Source organism: Oenanthe melanoleuca, chromosome 2 (genome assembly GCF_029582105.1).
Source record: "Oenanthe melanoleuca isolate GR-GAL-2019-014 chromosome 2, OMel1.0, whole genome shotgun sequence".
Taxonomy (NCBI): domain Eukaryota; kingdom Metazoa; phylum Chordata; class Aves; order Passeriformes; family Muscicapidae; genus Oenanthe; species Oenanthe melanoleuca.
Window position 1 is genome coordinate 53,514,237 of NC_079335.1, and position 22,176 is coordinate 53,536,412.

The following is a 22,176-nucleotide window of genomic DNA, read 5'->3' on the forward strand; positions in this document are numbered from 1 at the left end:
CATCATTCCAACATCACATTGCATTTGCTGTTATGACTGAAAGGTTGTTTCATCACACACGTATTGTACTTTAAATATGAAACCTAAGTGGAAATAATGGAGCTTTACTAATGAATACTGACCAGTTGTATCCAGTACAGGGACCAGTATCCACACAAACTTTCTATTCCAGCATACCTGTTTTCCAAGAGCTGTGGATACTGCAGCTTTGATTCAATGCAAGAAGTGCTTGCATAATATGAGGATCATTGTATTCCCATTTGGAGAAGCCTTTTGCTGCCACACAGAGTTTGTAGAAGTTCAGTGCCTTTCTGAGCGTGCTGCGCTGCAGCTCATTTTTCATATTTAGATCTGGCTGTTTGCAGCTGTATTATAGCATCAACATAATCGCTGACTTTAAGATGCTCATTTGGGATTTATCTGACTGTAACTAGATGGAGAACTTAGGCCCTTGTAGGTCAACAGATGTGTGTTTCACCTCTGCTGCTCCTCTGAGCGAGTACTGGAATGTTTCGCAGATGCTGGAGGATTAATTTGCAAGCACATCTCAGATCCCTGTGATGTATTCAGTAGCAGAACTGCAGAAAAACATCTTTAATCTGTTTTATACACTCAGAATTATAGTTTGAAGATATAGTTGAGTAACCAGACTGCAGCTTTAGAAGTGCTTCAGTATTTTGCTGCTGTTTTCAATGATTAAACTTGGAATTACAAAGGAATGGTTAGCTGGACATTTGGTGCAAGCTGACAAACTAAGATTACAGGAATGGAGTAATTAGTTCTAATATAAACTTGATGATTTCTTTCAGTAACGGCCTGTGAGCTAAAATTATTTTTTCGTCAATTTTTTTTTTTTTCTGAAGAGTCTGAATATCCTTAGATTACAGACATCTCCTTTGTTATAGAGGGTAATTTTTGATTCTAATACAGTATGTATTTGAAAAGAAGCTGTACTTCCATTGAAGAAAATTAAAGGAGAAGGAAGGTATTAAAAAAATGTGTATTTTGCTTAATAAGCAAAACAAACCAAAACAACCCTCAGGCTGTATCTCAGCACAAAATATTCTGATACAAGCAGTGTCATTTAAGTCATTGCCATATTTTCTACACAAATTTATAAGAGCTTCGAGAAAAAATTGTTTATTCAGTCCAAATACTATGCAAAAACCAAAAAATAAAAAAATAAAAAAATTAAAACAAAACAAAACAAAAAAATCCCACCCACAATTTTCACTTGTAAGTAACCTGTAAAGATTTTTTGAGTTCTTATGTCTGGGTAGTGTCACATTGTACTTGCCATTAGTTAAGATAAAATGATAATAAGACAAAAATAAGTATTAATTCACAGTGGGGAAATAATCAGTGAGAATCTGGTCCTCACAGAAGTTATAGAAAATTTTGTTTCACTCACGAGGTAAAACTATCTTTATCACTAAAGTCATTGCAGAATATTCATTAGTGAGACACTGCAAATAGTGTTTTGAGAAAGCTAAACATGGACTGTGCTCTTTCAGTCAAAGGTGCTAGTTGTATACAAATGGCAAAGGTAATTTCATTTTATACTTAAAGCATAACTGAAAGTTTTAAGCAAAACAGTTTTGCCTCAAGATACTATTATGAATAACAACATTTCCAAATAATTTTGCCTGCATAGGAGCTGGATTTTGAAGCTAAGACAAGCTATACCTTGAGGATAGAAGCAGCCAATATGCATGTTGACCCTCGTTTCCTGAGTCTGGGGCCCTTCAGCGACATGACAACAGTGAAGATAATTGTAGAGGATGTTGATGAGCCGCCGGTGTTCACTTCACGTCTGTACTCCATGGTGGTGTCTGAAGCAGCAAAGGTTGGCACCATCATTGGAACTGTAGCAGCCCATGATCCAGATGCCTCAAACAGTCCTGTCAGGTAATTGTGAATTGTAGCTATTTATTCAGCCTTTGCATTGAAGTTGTTCTTCTTGTGGTGGGATGGGTTTTGGTTACACCGAAAGTAATTAATAACTTTATTCCCTTGTGAAGGGAGATTCAGATGTTCTATGAGTTTGCATGTTTTAACTTTTATAACCTGAGTTCTCTGTGAAACACAGGAAAGAAGATATAGTTTCAGAATCTCAAAGGAAAAAAAAACACCTAAAAATATTGTTCATATTTATTATTCTCTAAGCTTAGGAAGAGTCTGTTCCTATCTACAGCAATCTATGCTCTCTTAAATCAACCAGGATCAAACATTATATCTATAATATGCATGTATGCTTGACTAATGATTCATAGTCTATATGCCCTGGGAATCAGAATGTAACAGGACATAAATTCCCACAGGAAAACTGGAGATGAGGTCCCAGAGCAGGAAACAATTGTAAAAAATCTTTACATGGGAGAAGTGGAAAGGATGAGATGCATCCTGTTCTTGTCAGGATGGTTAAAAGCTTTTTGTTTTGTAAATTTTGCTGCAGCCAAATATCTTCCATTTGAATGGGAAGAGGTATGATCACTGGAGATTCAGAAACTGTCAAGGCCCTCTTCCTTTGTCTTCAGTGTCTGAAAAACCTGCAAGTCTTCCACAATATAATTTCCAAGATCATTAAGAAACTGTAAGAATTTTGAGAACACAAATTCTCAATCTTATGTTTGCCTGCATCTAAGGTCAGAGCTCAAGGGCAAAGACTCACCACCTTAGCTTAACCAGTAATGAGCTACTTGTTACTTTTCTTATGCAGAGTAGTAATATTAATTCTCAAAGGAACATGCAAAGGATCTAGAGAGTAATGGCTATAACTTAGGAACTCTGTGAATTTAAATACCACAGGGTTTAACTCATACACAATTAAAAGTTAGTGCTTAGTTTCATTTGTTTTTATTGCTGCTTTGGGCCATGTGTCAGAAAGATCTTTGTGGGGTACTTGTTTGGGTGTCACTTCTTCTGGTAATGTTAAGTCTTTCCTTTCATGCATTGAAAATGAACTTGGGAGCTAGTGTAATTTCTAAATCAGAGATTTTATGTTGCAAAAGTTAAGCATATGTTTCACTCCTAGAGGTGATGCAAGTGTTCTATCTCTTTCATTATATATTTGCTACATATTCAAAATAGCTGATTCCTATCATGTATAAACAAGTCCTGGATGAGTGTTTGGCATGGATTTACTTGTGAAATTTATCTTTGCTGTGGCAGTATTTGCTGGCACTGATGCTAGCATCTGGTGTATAATATCTGGTTACCAGAATAATTTAGAATAGGTTTAAACACAGTTCCATTAATACAGACCATGCCTAGAATGCTTTTGACTCCTTCATAAACATAAAGATGAGGTTTTAGGCCTTGATGTGGTTAATTTTTACAATTCCAGCATAAAAAGTAGTTATATCACCTGGTAACATCTTGAAGATTCCTTCTGCTTCAAAGTTTCTTGAAATTTGAGGGAGAGCAAAAAAGGAAAGTAGTGAGGATTTATCTATATTCTTGTGAATCTGCTATGTACATGGTCAAAGGCACTGAAAGATCATATAATTTAAAGCTGTTCTACATACACTATGATACATCAGAGACAAATTCACCTAAAATTGGAATGTGCTAAGGAGGATTAATGCATAAATCTTTTCATGATCAGTTTAAGGAATTTAAACTATTAATCTATAAATAAGTATTCCAACTTGCAAACATTGGATTATATTGATACTGATTAAAACTAGATATTTTATAATTTGGAGAATGTTGAAATTACAAGATCAGACACAGAACCTTGGAAATACCAAGGGCTAGGGAAAATAATAAACATTTTGAAATAAGAGGGAGAGGAAATAAGGAAAATATGGACCAGAGAACTATTGATGTTTGAACTAGCTTAACTAAAGGATTTAAAACTCCTGCAGCTCAAAGATTTTCAAGTACTATGGCTGTGAGGAATTAAAGGATTAAGTGTATTTAAAATATTTTTTTTTTAGAATTTGAATATGGATACAATGCTTATAAATAAGGGAAACTGCTTGCTTCCTATGCATAAAATTATTTTTTTCATTGTTTCATAAGGGTCTGTCATCCAATTTATATAACTTGTTTGCTTTCCTCCCTTCCTCCCTCCCTCTCTCCCTCCTTTACTTCTTTCTTTTTGTCTTTCTCACCTCTTCATCTCCTCCTTCTCCTTTTCTCCTTCTCTTTCTCCTCCTTCTCCTTCTCTTTTTTCCTCCTTCTTTGACTCTTCAAGTTGCATAGTGATAGTCTTAATAACTGGGAAATCTATGGATTTCTAAGGGAAGTCTGGCAGTAGATTGAATCTCAGCTATGAGGCCTGCCAAGATTGACTACATAGCAGAGGTGACAGGTACAGTCTCATGGGGAAACTTGCCAGCCAAAAAGCAGCTGTAGAGCACTGCTGACCAAATAAACAGCAGTGCTGGAAAAAAATAAAGTGAAAAATGGCCTACAGTTAAGACAAAATGAAAGAAGAAAAGTGAAAGAGGGAAAGCAGTAATCCACAAAAACTGCTGATACTGTTGTTGTTACAACTTGTTATTCTCTCTCTCACTGTGACATAATTCAGCAAAACAATTCTAATTATGTAACAAGGCTCTGCACTTCGATTATACAGTTAAGAGGGATGGATAAAATACAGTAATACAGAAAAGAAGAAGGTATATTGCAACACAGAACAAACAAATCGTTTCATAAGATCATTGTATCTAGGAAGTCTCATTTTCTGTCTTGCATAATTCTTTCTTTCCATGTTGCTCAAAGAATTTGGTTTATGTTATATCAATAATATAATATATCATCAATGTGTCAGTAATTGCAATGATCACACTTGATCTGGTTCAGACACTTTAATTCATCCTGAGCACAGAGAAGTGCTCTGGAGTACATACTTGACCTAAATGAGAGTGCAAGAATCTGACCCAATAATAAATCTAATGTCAAGAATATTCCAGTTGTAAATCTAAATCTGCCTAATGAACTGTCCCTTACTCTCAAAAGGGATTTAAGCAAATCCCCCACAGGTGTTTTGACCTTTTCTCTTATGCTATTTTCAGTTTGCTAAGGAGCTCCTTAGGAGCTCCCCTTCCTAAAACAAATTGGGAGGAAAAGATATGTTAAGCCAAAGAGTTAAGGGCATGAGCCTGTGTTTGTCTAATGACAGTAAAGCACTGTGAGCTGACAGTGATGACATGCAATCTCTTGACCCTAGTCTGCATCATCTTTCCTTTTTCCCCTTGCCCTGCAGCTAGGGGTGGCTCGGGGGCTCTGCTGGTGATAGAAATCTCTGTGCTTAGACTGCCAGCCCCATGGGATCAGCCTGCTGGTACAGCCTCCTAGCAAATTCCAGCTCACCTTCTCTTAGCTGGCTCTCAGGAGGATGCTCTTTGATTAATTCTTGAGTTTGCTTTACAGCAGAGAGGAGAAAGAAAAGACAGAGGAATACCTACAACCTCACTTGACATTGTGGGGGTGCAGCCCACCACTGTCAGCACAAGTCACTGTGCAATCCTCTTTCCTTTGCATGTGGCTTTTCTTCTCTCAATGCACTAGGAAAACTGCACTGAGCAATGCTCAAGCTAAGGAAAAAGTGGAAACAGTTTCCCTCTAATAAGAAATCAATGAAATATTTTTACAAGCTGTAATTGAACATAAAAAGTTTCTTTCATCCTTTTCCTAGGTATTCAATAGATCGAAACACAGACCTGGAAAGGTATTTCAATATTGATGCCAACAGTGGAGTCATTACAACTGCCAAATCTTTGGACAGGGAAACTAATGCTGTTCATAACATCACAGTTTTGGCCATGGAAAGTCGTAAGTATCCATAGAAAGATTTTTATCCACAGTTTATGTGTAAAGCTTCAGGCTTGCTTTTGATGAACATCATTTTGACAAATTCTGGCACTTGCAAACTGTTGCAAATAAAAATAACATATTACTGAATGCAAAAGAAATCTGTATGATAAAAATTTTAAAATACTTTGCTCTTTCATTTGCTTCACACCTTATGTATTATTTTGTCTTCTGAAATACAAGTATAGAGGAAGATAAAATATGTTAAGCCAGCATTCTCACACTAGTTATTACAGGAAAGATGATATGGAAGATAGAGGAGAGTTGTTAGCCCATCTCAGTGAGGGCACCCAGAGCTGGTTGCTATTGGTCAACCACAGCACTCTTAGAATGTATAAAAAAAGGGGATGTGAATGCTAATGTGGTTTCATTTTCCTGACTCTAAGATATCACTGCAGAAATTATTTTGTACTTGGTATTTTTTTCTGGTTTAAGTTGAAAAGTGTTTAAAAAATGTAATGCTTTAAATGGATACAAGAAGTTTTCTGATGCAGGTTCAAACCAAAACTTGTTCTGCTTTGAATACATTTTGTGAAGTGCTTTTACATTTGAAGAATTTATATCTTCAAATTTTTTCCTTATTACTACTCTATTGGTTGTGATAATAAAAAAAAAGTTCTCTGTCTTGCTATTGTAAAAATCATCGCTTCTTGATTTCAGTGAGCTTAATTTAACACTAAACCTGATAATTAAGATTTATCATTTAACTTCTTTATGAATTTCTCTTGTATTATCATAAGTAGAATTTTGGTTTAAAAAATCCAAAAAATAAAACAAAAATTTTCCTAGATGGTAGCAAAATTGATGAGGCAGATAAGGGGCATACCTCACACAAATGAGAGTCTAGGAGCACAAGTAAAAACTTGTACTGCTTTAAATTATATTCATCCTTGATCGGTTTTCAATAAGCTTAGTCCAGAGGAGGAAAAATTTGGTGTCAAAATGGTTTGTTTCTCTGGTATTTCACACGTGGTGCAAAAACCAAACAAAAAAACCCCACCTTCTGATTTACATTTGGATGCTTAAAATGTATTTTAAAATGTAGTTTCAATACACTATAAAAAGATAGATGCATATTTGAAGTTTTGGAAAGTTTTTAATTTTGTCCTGCTGTAACATTAATATCAACATTTTAAGGTTAAATTATGATATTGGGCACTGAACATACTCATAGTTTAGCTAGAGATGTGTATCAGTTGAGGATGTGATTCATATTTAAGTGTTCAACATGTTAATGACAATATTGAAATACTCAGTTGTGTGTACACTTTAAATACTTTGGGATTTGCTTCAGAAGGCAGCCTTCTCTTCTCTTACACATAGCTGATAAAATTCTGGTTGTGACTTCTGATCCATTTAAAGTTCAGGAAAGAAAAAGTTTAACCCACAATAATCATGCTATTCCCAGTATGAGTAATGATATTCTGACTAGATTTTTTGTTCTGGCTAGCAATGATTTTGCACATCTTGCTCTTGCTCTTATCCTTCCATGTGTTTTCATTCAGTGCTGTGATTAGTGAGTTAGATCCTGAGAGTAAAATCTTAGGTTAAATGAAGCAGCTGAAGAACATAAATTTTGACCCAGAAGATCAAGACAAGAGCTTCCTTTATATTTGAGGGAGGGATTATAATTGATTTGACATACATATCCAAAAGGTGAATATGATTGAAAAAGCTAATGACCTTCAGAATAACTTGCCAGAATCTCCTCCTAATTGTTTTATTGGACTTTTTCCTATAGAGAATCCAGCACAGATTGGGAGAGGCTATGTAGCCATTACAATTCTTGACATCAATGACAATGCCCCTGAGTTTGCCATGGAATATGAGACAACTGTCTGTGAAAATGCTCAGCCTGGTCAGGTATGTCTTGATAGGTTTTGTGTTTATTTTTACCAGATAATAAGCCATTCCTTATGAAAGTCTTCCAGCTTTAAGATAAAGAAAAATCATCTTATAACAGTAAAAATGAGGCCCTGATGAATAATAAAAAAACAAACAATAAAAAAGATGCATGTATAAAAATTATTGGTTGAAAGTAGTTTTAAAATCTCTGGCTTTCTTACATGTATAACTGATACATTTTGCTTAACTCACCAAATTTTGAATAATACTGAGAAAGCATACTTTCTTCTAATTTTTGTGGGAATTGGGAAGCAGTAACACAAAGGTTATTCTGAGACTAAACACCCACCATTCCGAAAATGAGTACACACTTTTAATCCCCCTAGGAAATATGGACCTTAGGGACAGAGTTTCACAAGGGGAATATATTCCTATTCTTTATTACTATATTTTCAAATACCAAATATCTTCCAAGTGGTTCCAGACTTAACTAAATCTATCTCTTGTTTCTTCTTGGTGTCCCTCATATTTGGCCTTTTCCTCTCTACTATGGAAGACCTTACAAAATACATGCACTTTCTCAGTCCCTCCTCCCACTTCCTGAGAACTAGTAGATGTTGCATTTCCATAGATCCCATATATTTCCTGGAAGACTTTGGTCTTTTTTACCTTCTCCCAGTGTATTGTCCTTCCTGTGTTAGATGTTTATTGCACATTTCAATATCACCTCATAATTTAAATTCTGATAAAAAGCCATTATGTTTATTAGCTTGTGTTCACAGGAAACTCAGACTATGCATTCTCTTTTTGTTCTCTGTTTTCCCTGTGCTCTGATCAGAAATGGACCAGAGAACTGGAATTTCCAATTTTTGAATATTTTAAGCAGTGGTGACATTTTCTTTAGAGGTATATTTTGACAGGGTTTTAGAAAATGAAATTTAAAAAATAATAGTAATGAAATTCCAGGAAATATTAGTATACTTATGATGTGCTATTCTGTTTTTCATTGTATTAAAAACAAAAAGTACAGGAATTCAAATCCTCAAAAAAATCACGGTTTCCTTGTGAAGGTTTACAACATTGATTGTAGCCACTGATAGGTACACAAAGAGTTCTCCAGAGGATACACTTTTCTACTCTATGCAGTTTATTACTCCAAGCTCTGGTGAATGACAGGACCTAACTTTCTCCCAGACCCTGCAGAGCATTGCTTTGGCCAATAGATTTGGTGCAGGTAATGAGTTGAGTCACACATGAACAGTCTCTGCCTGATTAGGAGATTAGGAAACCAAGATGCAAGATGATTAGAACTTGAGAGAGAGTTGATGTTTTGATAGGCAGCAGATGGGTTATGTAATGAACATGTACATATGCTTCAATGAAACCCTGATGTATCTCAAAACAGGTGATCCAAAAAATTAGTGCAATTGATAAGGATGACCCACCAAATGGCCATCAGTTCTACTTCAGTCTAACAGCAGAGGCAGCAAATAACCACAATTTTACATTGCAGGACAACAAAGGTAAGAAGATTTTGATTTGGTAAATATTCACCACTAGTACCTTCCATTTTCGATGCAGCATGCTTATTATGACCTACATAAACTTCTGTTCTGATAAGGACTTAAACTACAATCAGCCTGCCAAATAATTTTATCTCTAGATTATTTGTCAAAGGAATTAAGCTGTTGTTTGAGTCATTTAAAGCCTTGAGCCAAACAGAGCAGCATCAAATCTTTAAATCTTTCCTTTTTTTTTTTTTTTTCATCAGCCACTCTTCACATTTTTTCCCCGTATTTCAAGTTTTTTATCTAAATTAGATTTCACCTTGTGGCAGTGACTGAAAAATATCCAGGAATTCATGTCTTATTAATATAACCCAGGGCATAAAAAATGAGTGCACAATAGATGGAGATGTTTTGTGATTTGTGGGGATTTTGTTTTGATTTTAGAAAAACACATCTTTTCAGTAACTTAGTCCCTTTTGAAGGATGCTTTTGATAATGAAAGCTGTCTATAATATTTACACAGACTTCTTATAACTGTTTCCTCAAAGAATCCCAATGACATTCCATTTCTGTTAGAATATCTGAGAACACAGACTAATTACTGCCCTCATTAGTTGCACTGCACAATACAGCAGCTGGGCACGTGTCAGGCAGTTTAGCCATTAGCTGTAGTAAACAGAACTAAATAGACAGAGTATTGCTCTAGCATTGCTCTTTTATGGATCAGTACTTAACCAGAGCTACAAAGTCATCCTATTAGTTAAACAAGAAAAACAAACATATGGGCACTGAAGGACACTACACAGGCAGACTTTGAATAATATTCAGCAGGTATAATGTGTGACCTAATAAAATTCCTTCATGGAGGTCTTCATTGCCTTACCTTATGTGTAGTTAATGAAATGCTTAATTTTCTACATATAAACAGTTTGCATTTTAAAACTGAAGACTAATAGTAGCAATGGTCAAAATAATAAAAGTGCATTAGAATAGGACTTTTCAGAAATCTGACATCATGAGAACTGTAAAGCCATTCATGAAAAGAGACACTCTTCCAAAGAACTTATAATTTGATAAAAGTAATAATAGTGCCTGTAAAATCAGTGGAGGCACATGACACAGCAGCAGCTGTCTAATTCAACATTAGTTAATTTTATGCATCTCTCATTTGATGTTGCATCAAGAGGGGCTTGCATATTTTGCCAGATAGATCATAATAGATGACACAATAAGATAACTTTATTGATTAGCAATATATCTGTCTGTGGTAAGTATAGATAAGATATAGATAGGTATGTAGACAGATAGACAAACCAAGTGAATGAACATTTCTATGTGTCCTGGGGGATGTAACTCCCTACCTCTCAGAAACTATGAAACTATGTTGTACACAGTGAGTTTTACATGTCTTCTTGAGCACACAAGCTTTTTAATCACACAAATCAGACCAGTGTCAAACTACATATTTTAGACTGATTATAATAGTCATCTTGAATCTCTGAAGAGTCTGAAAACAACAGCATGTCTTTATTGCATGCACGCTTACCTTGTTTTTTCACATACTGGAATATTTTTGCATTCAAAAAATGTTTCATTGATTTTCAGAACTTATTCTGCTATTAATATGGTCATTGCTTCCTTTAATATGATATCTATATCTGTAAATAATTGAAATAGTTGCTTGTAAATTAAGTGGAAACATGTATTTAGATACCTAATCTGATCATTGAAGGGTATTTTTTCTTTTTATAATGATCTCATCTTCAGCTGTCTATCCAGATTGTGAAAATATGAGCTTAGCTAAAAAAAAAAGTGAACCTCTGCATTTTTGAAATATTCTTCTGTGGAAAATAGGAATCTTCTTGTTTAGTTGTATGTGATTTCTCAGTTGATCTTACCTCTGCAACTTCAAAGATATATGACTGGGAAAGGTAAACTTGTTGAAATAATATGAATGTTATGAAGTCTTTAAGTAAAAGGCTGTAGTATTTATAGGCTTGTGTTTTAGAAAATTCACATATTTTATAATTTGTCTTTTTATCCCTTTATCTAGATAATACTGCGACAGTATTGACCAAAAGAAATGGGTTTCGAAGACAGGAGCAGTCTGTTTTCTACCTGCCAATATTCATAGTGGACAGTGGATCCCCTTCACTCAGTAGCACTAACACTCTCACCATCAGGGTCTGTGACTGTGATGCAGATGGCATTGCTCAGACATGCAATGCAGAAGCATATATCTTGCCTGCAGGACTTAGCACTGGAGCCCTGATAGCAATTTTGGCTTGTGTCCTGACACTGCTAGGTATGTCTTCTTTCTGTTACCCTTATTTTGCATTCAATGCATTGTACCAAAAAATGCATGCATAAGGGCTTCAACATTCCCCTCTGCCCTGATTTTTGTAAACAGGCACAGATAGTATTCAGGAAAGAACAACATTTTGTATCATTAACACAAAAAAAACATTAGATTTAGATTATCAATTTAGATACTTTGTTTCTATATCAACCTGCTTCCAAACAGATAAAAGAAATAACAGTAAAAGAAAAAAAATTACTTGCATCAAATGCAATATATAAGAGAAAGACAATGCAGTTAATGGAAGCATTTGGTTTAGCACACTCACCATATAACCAGTATCAATGGGTCCCTTTTCCACAAGAATAATTGTTTTTAAACATTTATTGATTTGCATAGAACAAAAGATATTCAGAAAATAAAACAGATGCAATTTCCTGATGAGAATTATAATTAATTGACATTAAATATCTACAGAGTGATCTTTTGTTACTCATGCAAATGGTACCACAGCTGGATTTTATGTTGAGCAGTGAAACTACAACTAGTTAAAAGGAAGTGGAATGGTGTCAACATCCTAGTTTGCCTAGCATTTCTTGTGTAATACCTAGTCATTAAACAGTAAATGAGAGAGTAAAGGGTCAAATCAAGAAATAAAGATGAAGGATAAGGTGAGCAAAAATGAAGTTTTGCTTTTTGTCTGAAAATTCATATGTGAACAAGGGTAATTTCATAATTTTCATCAATGTTGCTATCAATTAAGAGATTTTTTATTTCCTGTTTGTATATACCAGTCTAAGGAGGGAGAAGACCACAGTCTTCTTATGCTGGAATAATCCAGTGGTGTTTTATCTGCCACTCTTATCAAAGTAATTTGGATAGGTCAAATCAAAAGACTTGTGTCCAAGCTTCTGTTCATGGCAATATTTCTACCATGTATAGATATATTTTCTTGTGAGCTCTGATTTATGTCACTGGAAACTATTAGAAGGAAACGTTCCTTCTGCTAAAATATTTCTGAAGGACTCCAAAACAAAAAACTAGTTGCATACTTTTTCTGCAGAATAATAAAAATCACTACCACTGCAATGAACTCAACCAACTTACTCAATAGCTAAATATATATATATAGGAGGTGGCATTTCTAAAGTTTTCCATCTCCATGATATAAAAAAATCTAACACCATAAGACTGCATTCTCGCTCAACACATGGTTAGGCCTAAGTTTAAGAAATGGAAGGGAATTATTGCCAAAAGTTTTAATGAACATTTTTAAATACCATTTCTCCAGTGCCATTTCTAGCCAGTTTATGTACACAACTGAACTTTATTTGGACATGAAGCTAAATGTTAGAGTTCAAAAAGATATAAAAATATTCCCTTATATCAACTAGCATTAGTATCAGTGAAAAAACACCCACTTTAAACTTTAGTCCAATATACTTAGAAGTAAAAGTCCTGGAACCACAGCAATTCATTTGATCCCAAAATGAAATGTCACCATCTTTGTTATACATGAAAAGAGCATTTCTGAAGATTACATAAGAAACTTCTGTAGGTACCATGCATTTTGGTCTGGTCATAAACTTTTCTTAAATAGAAGCAGTAGGATTGCATGAAGACCATTGAGTGGAAACACAGCATGTTGGCACCAAATAGCTTGCTTATTCTACTTGTCACACCAAGGGTCAAATACAACCAATAAACCAAAAAACTTGAGCTTATATTTCAGTTATTTTTAAAGTGGCCTTAAAAAGGGTTTGGTAATTGCATATTACCACCTCACCACTGATTATATTTGTCAAAGTCTGGGTTTCCAAAGTCACCTGTCTGAAGGCATCAACACTGTTTATCCAAAAAGAGATTTTTATGTGCCATGTATGATCACTTCTAGTCTAAACTGTTCTTTTTGAGTACAGGTCAAAGCTGCAGGAACATGTTAGGCTTGTAAGAGCAGGTTTGTATGACAACCCTGGCTTTGAGTGCTGCACTTTGGTACTGTGTCCTGTTTTAGTCTCAGACATATGCCAGTTTTCACAAGGAAGAGGTACTTAAGCATCACTGATGCCCAGTGAAACTCAGCTGTTTGTCTGGTCCCTGAGCCTTTCTTCTCTCATTTGCTCCTAGAAAATGTTTTCTGGGGCCAGCTGCATGGTGGTATTTCTAGGAATTTTCTTTTTCCCTTTTGCTCTTTGCATTCATTCCTGAGAAAGGCTTCAGCTGTTGGCAAGTGGTTCCAGGACTGGGACAAGGGATACACATTTTTCTGTAAGACTTTATCAGTGAAAAGAGAATACAGTCTACTGGATCAATATCTTTTCCTAACCCAAAATTAACACGCAGTGCAAATCCAGTCACATTAATCAATGCCATCTTAATGTGGGGTGCCAGTTGTAAAGCAGAGAAAGCATGAAATCTGCATAGATGGAATGAATGCATCCATTCTGGCACCAGTGTCTTGAATTCTCAACCAGCTCTTAGTTTCTTAAAGTTAGCATGATATGCTTTTTTGATCTTGCCCATACATCCCTATGGCTGATATCTAACCATTTGTCTTTACCAAGACAAAGATTCTCTCAGTGGGATTTTGTAGTGTTATTGATTCTTTTAATCAATCAATTTTAGATAAGCACAATGATTTCACTGTCTCTAAAAAGGAAGATTATTCATAAACATAAATCACACTCTTTTATGATAATTGCATATAATATGGTATAGACTATTTTTTCAAACTAAACTAATTTTTAAAAGTTAAAAATATTTAAAAACAAAATCTCTTTCTATCTTCATACTGACTGATGGAGTTTAAATTGTAAATTTTATTTCACAGGAAAATTCCAGTTCTTTTTAATTATTCAAAACAGCTTTCCAATTATGCAGTAAGGCTAAGTTTTACAGAAGGAAAAAAATCTAAAAAATCATAAAAAAGCATATGAAAAGATAGTTTGATTAATTTTTGACTGCACATAATTTTAAGGAAAGTAAGTAGGAATTTTTTTAACTTTTCTGAAAATTATATGGTAATTTAATTCAAGGTAATTTGTTTTTCAGTTAGCATCTTCCAGAAACAGTAATTGCTTTTGTAACAGCTGTTTAGCACAAAATGTTTACATAAAATCACACACGCAGAATATTCACCTGTAGATAGCCTAATCACATTTGAGAGGTTAAGTATTTTCTTTGTATTGATGCAATGGAAAGCGAGATTGTCATAATACTTTTTCATTATTTTTGTATTTCATACTTCTGAATATAACCTATTGCTGTCATCTATTTTCTTAGGAAGACTGAAGAAAGCTTCCTATTGGTGTGGCACTAGAGTTTGCAAGAATAATATGTTGATAAAACTTGAAAATATAGCTTTAAATAATTTTGTTTCCAGTTGAAAAAAAAATTTGTTATCATTATCAAAATATCTGCAAAACCCAAATTAAATTGGAACAAATAACTGTGATTTGTAATCAAGAAGAAACAGTGCTACTCATAAGAATTCTATTCTCTAAATAGGTATAATGTAGAATAGAATAGATCTGTGTAGGGTTTGTCCTTGCAGTTTCAAAAGTGATGAATGTGTAACTGAGGGAGAACATTTAACTAGGGGTACCCTAAGCAACACTTCCAGAAAGTGGTTGAGTATGAAATGCAGCAGCTGTTTTCTGCAAGTTAGGGAGCTGATTAGGGTCACTCAGTGTGGGCATTTAAAGGTCAGAGTCACTTTGCAAATATCAGTCCAAACTGATTAAACAACAGGTATAAAAGGAGTTTTTAAGTGGGAATTAAATTCAAGTTTCCTGAGTCTTGGCCTCTGCAATCCCCAAACCTTATCTGACTGTACTGGCAACTGCAAGGTATAACTAAATAGGTTATTAGTGTGCTGCTTAGATGGCTGAGGATCTCCAATCATCAGCTTTATGAATCATGACACACCTAAGGCACAAATCAGCGTGCAGGTCTCAGATGTGGCTTATTGCTGTAGTAAATTCCTGGCTTAGGGCTGTAGTGTGTACAAAGCATGGTAATGCTTGTCATTTAGCTCTGTGCCTTGCTCTACAGCTCTGCATGTAGCCTTCTCCCTCAGGGTGTCTCACGACTTTTATGGCTTCCTCACAATTATGTTCCAGTTGCCTTGAGTACAAAAGGAAAAATTAATACTAACCCAGAGAAATATGTTCAGGTGAACTAAACCTGACTTATTACCAGATCACACCAAAATGGAAATTTCATGGTAATTTCAGAAAGCACACTGAAAAGTGGCAAAGCAAAAATCCACTCTTGCATTCTAAGGTGCTTGTTTAAAGACTTATTTGGGTGTACTGAAGCTGCAAACACTAGCATTAAATATATACTAGACACAAGGATAAGAATGTGCATTACCACAGCTAATATAAACACAAACGACTTTTTTTCTTGGCTATTTTACCTATTAAAGGAAATCAATATTTTTAAAAATTCAGGTAAATCAGAAGAATTAAAAGGTTAGTTTAAATCTGTCTTTGTTAATTCTGGTTATTAAGTCTTTATAATTAGTTGCTTAAAATATCAATTGATTGGTTTATTTGTTACATCACATGCAAAATCTGTATTGTCACTTCATCTCCTTAAGTATGAGTTGGGTGTATCAGTATGGAGCTAATGTAGTACCCTCAATGTGCAATTCATATGTGCCTAAAGGATTTCCACTGTATTATTTCTCTTCAAAGAATCATGAAAATCGGTTTTTAGAAGTTCAGACAGTCCCTAATTACTAACTTAATCTCTGCTTTTGTCATAAATGTAGGAAATAAAAACCCACCATGACTTAATGAGAAATGAAGAAAAAAAAATTTGAAACTATTTGCATTTGATTTAGATAGTAATGAAAATTGTTTAGGGCTTGTATTCATCTCTGAAGCTTCTGCAATGCAGCTAAAGCTTTGTTCATTTAGAGGTTAAACTTTATTGTTGGAAAGGCTAGAAATTAATAATCTTATAAAGTCATCTAAATGCTAAAATATTTAACCTTTAGAAAGACTCCATATTTTTCTTGGCTTCAAGCAAGTGTGAAAGGTAGAAGGAACACTATATAAAACATTCATTGTATCTTGATTTTTATAGTACCTTTAGGCAGACCTTCCTACTAAGTTTCTTATTTTACACTTATTAGCATGCCTTTAACTTTCAACATAAAGTATGTTAAGAGGGACAGTAGAGTAAAAATGCATTTACACTTGAGTAAAGAAAATGATTAGCTGCTTACTTATATGGTAATAAAAATATGGCAATAAAGGTTAAAAATAATAATTAAAAAGAAGTTATGTCAATAGAAATCTTGGTTTAAATATCTATTTGTACTGTCAGCAAGCTACTTTCATTTTAAAATATCTTTTACAATAAGGAAAAACATTAAGAGTGGAGTGCAATTGTATCTGATCACAATTTTATATTATCTGCCATATAATTTACAGCTTAATTTGTATTATATAAATAGCAGAATATTTTGAAATTTCCCGAATGTCACTTTAAAGGTCAATATTTCATATTATTAAACTGCTTATGTAAATATTGTTCAAAGCAAAATACCCCAGACTAGTGGCTTCTGAATTCAATGCATAAAGGATGAATCAGGTAGATGCCAGGGGCAAAAAACATAAAAGCGTGATGCTGATTATGTAGTAACATAGTCACGAGACACCTATTAGTAGATGGATTATTGAAGATGTGCTTGGTAGCTACTAAGAGGAAGGAATTGTTGCCTAATATAACTGTCAAAAATTTTAGGGGGAAAAAATGTATTTGCAGTTTTATTTTTAGATATGTGTGGTCCCAAAGGGAAATAAAAATAATGCAGAAATGCAGCTCCAGCTTCAGCCAATTCTAAATAGTACCACAATATCTGTAGATATATACAACTTTCTTGCAGGTAAAAGTTTTTGATTTATTCTGGCCAAGTGATCCTAATATTAAGTCATTCCTCACAATGACTAGATTGATACTGATTTTAAGATCCCTCCATAAAAAGTCTTTCAAGAATGGTAGTCATCATTGCATCATGCAATTTGTGTAGGAAATACCTAGGGAACCTCAAGCCTAATTTTATCTCTATCACCTTTTAGCTTTTGCTTTTCCATATGTTTCTACAGCATTTAATTGGCACTGTAAGTAAAAATTGAAGACATAATCAATGCATATAATCACAATTCTTAACATTAAAAATAATCATAAAATCAGAAGAGATTAATTAAATGTGGAATGACATTTTTTAACGTACTGTTATTTTTAGAATCATAGTGATGCTTATGATTTCCTAAGAGTATCATTAACTCAGCAAATGTTATCCAGATGCTACAATATAGTATTAATTATTTTCCAGGAGGATGATTCACACTCCATCATGTCCCACAGATGGGTGCAATATTCATAGTATTGGTTCCATATTTTCTGTGTCACCAGTGATGTTTCACTACCAAAAACTGTATTAAAACAAGAGGAGCCTTGAGCTAATTTTTTGCAGTGCTTTGGACTGTCACTGTAGTTTAGTATTAACTTGAAATCTGAAAGAAAATTTAAGGGAAAAAATTAAATAACCTATTACATTTCTAGTACTGGTTCATCCAGTAAACTCTAACCCCAGCAGTTCTCATTAGATGTAAGGCATAAATCTCAAGTGCAGTACTTTGCCCTTTTCAGGAAAGTGAAGCCTTATATAGAGGTGGTTTTATTCCATAAACTAATACAGTCTTATTTACAAATTGCTTTAAAATTTGTTGTTCTCCAATATAAATTTTTTAACTTTATTTTAATTCAGCAGATATTGGTCATACACTTTAAATCAGTCACTTACCAAACCACGTTTTTTAAATTCTATTCTGTCAATATATGGATGTGCTTTTATCACTTGGGCATTTAAGAGTTCAGGAAAGGTGGGTTTTTTTGGTTTGGGTTTTTTTTTTTTTTTTTTCTTTGTTTTTTTTTTTTTGGTTGGTTGGTGTTTGGTTTTTCTTTTTGTTTCCCTTCCCTTCCCTTCCCTTCCCTTCCCTTCCCTTCCCTTCCCTTCCCTTCCCTTCCCTTCCCTTCCCTTCCCTTCCCTTCCCTTCCCTTCCCTTCCCTTCCCTTCCCTTCCCTTCCCTTCCCTTCCCTTCCCTTCCCTTCCCTTCCCTTCCCTTCCCTTCCCTTCCCTTCCCTTCCCTTCCCTTCCCTTCCCTTCCCTTCCCTTCCCTTCCCTTCCCTTCCCTTCCCTTCCCTTCCCTTCCCTTCCCTTCCCTTCCCTTCCCTTCCCTTCCCTTCCCTTCCCTTCCCTTCCCTTTTTATTTCTTTACCTTTTTATTTCTTTCCCTTTTTATTTCATCTCTTTCCTTTTTGTTGTTGCTGTTTATTTTTTTATTATTATTATTATAATTTGCTGGCTGTGAAATTTTCATAGTCAGACTGAACCAGTATTGAAATTTATGTTTATCAGACTGTATAGGATATTAGAATTAGAGATGGAGATGCTAATCCTGAATGATTTGAGAAATAGATTCTTTAGGGCCTAAAAAGCTTATGTTTTAAAAGTTATTACATAATCTGCTAGGTTTCAAATCTAACTGCATAATTTGCTTGCTATTTCCTTGGGTCTTTGCCATATAAATTAATGAGTACTTCCAGCATTAGGAAAAACACAAGAAAACTTCAGCACTGCTAAAACTCTAGCTTTTTTTTGTTCCAGTTCTCGTCTTGCTGATTGTCACCATGAGGAGACGGAAAAAAGAGCCCCTCATTTTCGATGAGGAGAGAGACATCAGAGAAAACATTGTCAGGTACGACGATGAGGGTGGCGGAGAGGAAGACACGGAGGCCTTTGACATGGCTGCCTTGAGGAACCTCAACATCATGCGCGACACCAAGGCCAGGAGGGACGTGACACCTGAGATTCAGTTCCTGAGCAGACCAACTTTTAAAAGTATCCCAGACAACGTGATCTTTAGGGAGTTTATCTGGGAAAGACTAAAGGAAGCAGACGTGGACCCCTGCGCGCCGCCCTACGACTCGCTGCAGACGTACGCCTTCGAGGGGAACGGCTCGGTGGCGGAGTCGCTCAGCTCTTTAGATTCCATCAGCTCAAACTCTGACCAGAACTACGATTACCTCAGTGACTGGGGCCCTCGCTTTAAAAGGCTTGCAGACATGTATGGCACCGGGCCAGACTGCTTGTACTCCTAGCCTTGGATCCTTTCTCTGAAAATGCACTGAAGAATATTAAAACACAAAACCTAACAGACTGAGGAAAGTTGTAAATATTTCTCCATTTTTAAAGTTTTAGGTTTTTTTGTTTGTGGTTTTTTTTTTTTTTTTTTTTTTTTTTTGGTTTTTGGTTTTGTTTTTTTTTGCCTTGATGGAACATATCTTCATTAGACTTGTCCTAGGGACTGCACTGACCATGCAGAATATGAGCATTTGGTGGCATTTTTGATAAAATGGAATGCTCAGCCACGTTCAAATAGATAGCAACCCTCGAATACCTGCAGAGGCAACTCACTTTCAAGAGTATGCTATGCAGTCACCTCAGTGATCTGGTGATACTCTGTAGAAACCTTCACAGTATTGCTATATAGAGAATACAGAGTCTCTGTTTTAAGAAGAAATAAATTTTCAAATGTACAACTCAGTATTACAGTGCGTAGTATTCACACAGGCAAGGTTTTGTTTAACAAATTTTTTTACTGTGTGCATACAGAAGGACTGATGAAAACAAACAAAAGCCCAGGAAATGTGGGGTTTTTTTTATGTTTCTCCCTGTTTGTTGTCAGAGCTATTTAATTAGAAATCAGTCTAATTTTCCAGGTAGTTTTTGACAATAATTTTGAGAAATGATTGCTTGTACTAAGAAATTCCACAGTGTGTCATCACCTTACGAAGTAGATTAAAATCCACATAAAATGATAAATATGGAGTTGTAGTCTTATGGCTGGGAAGTTTTGTGATGCCCATGTAGGCATAGAAAAGGTGTTGCTATCTATTTGCTGTTTTTTATTCTCTCTTCTGATTTGTACAGGAGAATTTATGCTTTTTTATTATTGTTTGACATAAAGTGTTATATTTATTTTGGAACTCCAATCTCCACTAAATTCAGGTCCATTTTACTGTCTCATGGTTTTAGACTTGTCAGAACATGCTGATTTTTCTCCAGTCTCAGATAAATGTAGGAAATGAAGCATGGAAGTGGAGAAATTACACTAAACAATGCCACCCGCCATTCATCTCACAGAAAGGAGAGCAGCTCCAAGGATGTGCAGTTGTTCTTCTGAGCCATTACAAAGTCTGAGACATTTAAAGAAAACATTTGTACATTGAATTTTTTGAAAGATGACTGCAGAGGTAGCTGGGAGTGTCTTTAATGCAAGATTTAATTTTCAAGGTTAAACACGCTATGTGCTTCAAAGACTGTAAACACCTTGCTTTTCTCCTTCCACTTCTCTTTTGCTGCTGATGAATCACAGTCAAAGATTTTTTCTATTTTTTTCTTATGTTAAGCAAAGTAATACTATTAAATTCAGAAGTCATCTTTAGATCCTGCTGCACATAAGTATTATTTCCTCAAGGTGTTAACACACTACACATAATTTCTATGCTGGTTCAGGAGTGCCAAAACAGAAAGACAACTATTGTTGGTTAATATACTGTATCATTTTGAAGTAGGATTTCTTAGAATAAGACAACTTTTTTATGATTCTGGCAATATTTATACTTCATCTTTCATGATTTATTACTAGATAATAAGGCATATATTCCAGTAAAATAGTGGGTTTAGCTATTATTTCAGATTTTTTTTTTGCTTTAGATAAAATGTAGATGAGTTCCTAAATTTGAGTGTGTTCCTGCAAACTTTTTCTTGTACCTAATTTGAAATTACTTGACCTGCCTGCAAATATTGAGAGGTACACAGAATTGTTTACAGAATTGTGTTTGTGAACAGAAGGTCCTCCACAGAGATTGATGCTCACTCTAAAAGTACGTCTTTCTGAGAGAAGGATCATTGTACTAAAATCCTAAACTATGAATGATGTGAGGCTGGGGGATGGGAAATTATCATTAAGGCTTTGTAATTTTTGCAGCCCAGCATTATAAATTTACTATGTGAAAGTGGCCTTCAGCTCCATCAGAAAAGAAAAACAATTTTAATCATCTACAACATACTTGAGTTACATTTTAATAGACAATCATTGTTTCATAATTCAGTAGATTTGCTTCTAGTTGTACGAAATATATATATATAGGCTTATATATATATATATATGACAAATTTTGTAATGGAACTGACAGATATCGTCCATGACTTTTAGTCATACATGTAAGATTTTTCAATAAAAATATTAAAAAATAAAAAAAACCCATGTGTATACAGTTTAATGAGAACAAGATATGCTGCAGAATTTAAACAGGTATTAAATCAAGGTTCTGAGAGAACAGTTTTTCATTAATCTCCTTATTCTTTGTGGGAAGATAATTCATGCATCTGGATTAAGATGTCAAAATTGCTGATTTTAGCACATAACACTTGCAGGAGATTTAAATGTGGTTTAGAATAAACAGCTCAATTTTCTTGCTTTTCCAACTTCTGTATCCATAAAAAACCCAAAAACCTCCACTATTAGGCAACTCTGTTTGGGTGAGGTTTTTTTAGTGTGCTTTCTAAAGAAAAAAAAAAATCTTTATTCTGATACCATAAAGCTCTTGCATATCTAT

General features: G+C 34.7%; 1 protein-coding gene across 1 annotated transcript in view; it reads left to right on the forward strand.

Moving 5' to 3' along the window:
* CDH7 (cadherin 7) overlaps positions 1-21,793 on the forward strand; it is a 74,195-nt gene extending 52,402 nt beyond the window's left edge. Inside the window, exons 6-11 of the mRNA XM_056483914.1 lie at positions 1,655-1,908; positions 5,648-5,784; positions 7,565-7,686; positions 9,074-9,191; positions 11,230-11,481; positions 19,160-21,793. Coding sequence (XP_056339889.1) covers positions 1,655-1,908; positions 5,648-5,784; positions 7,565-7,686; positions 9,074-9,191; positions 11,230-11,481; positions 19,160-19,653 — 1,377 coding nt within the window. The 3' untranslated portion in view covers positions 19,654-21,793. The remainder of the gene's footprint in view (positions 1-1,654; positions 1,909-5,647; positions 5,785-7,564; positions 7,687-9,073; positions 9,192-11,229; positions 11,482-19,159) is intronic.
* The last annotated feature ends 383 nt before the right edge of the window (positions 21,794-22,176 follow it).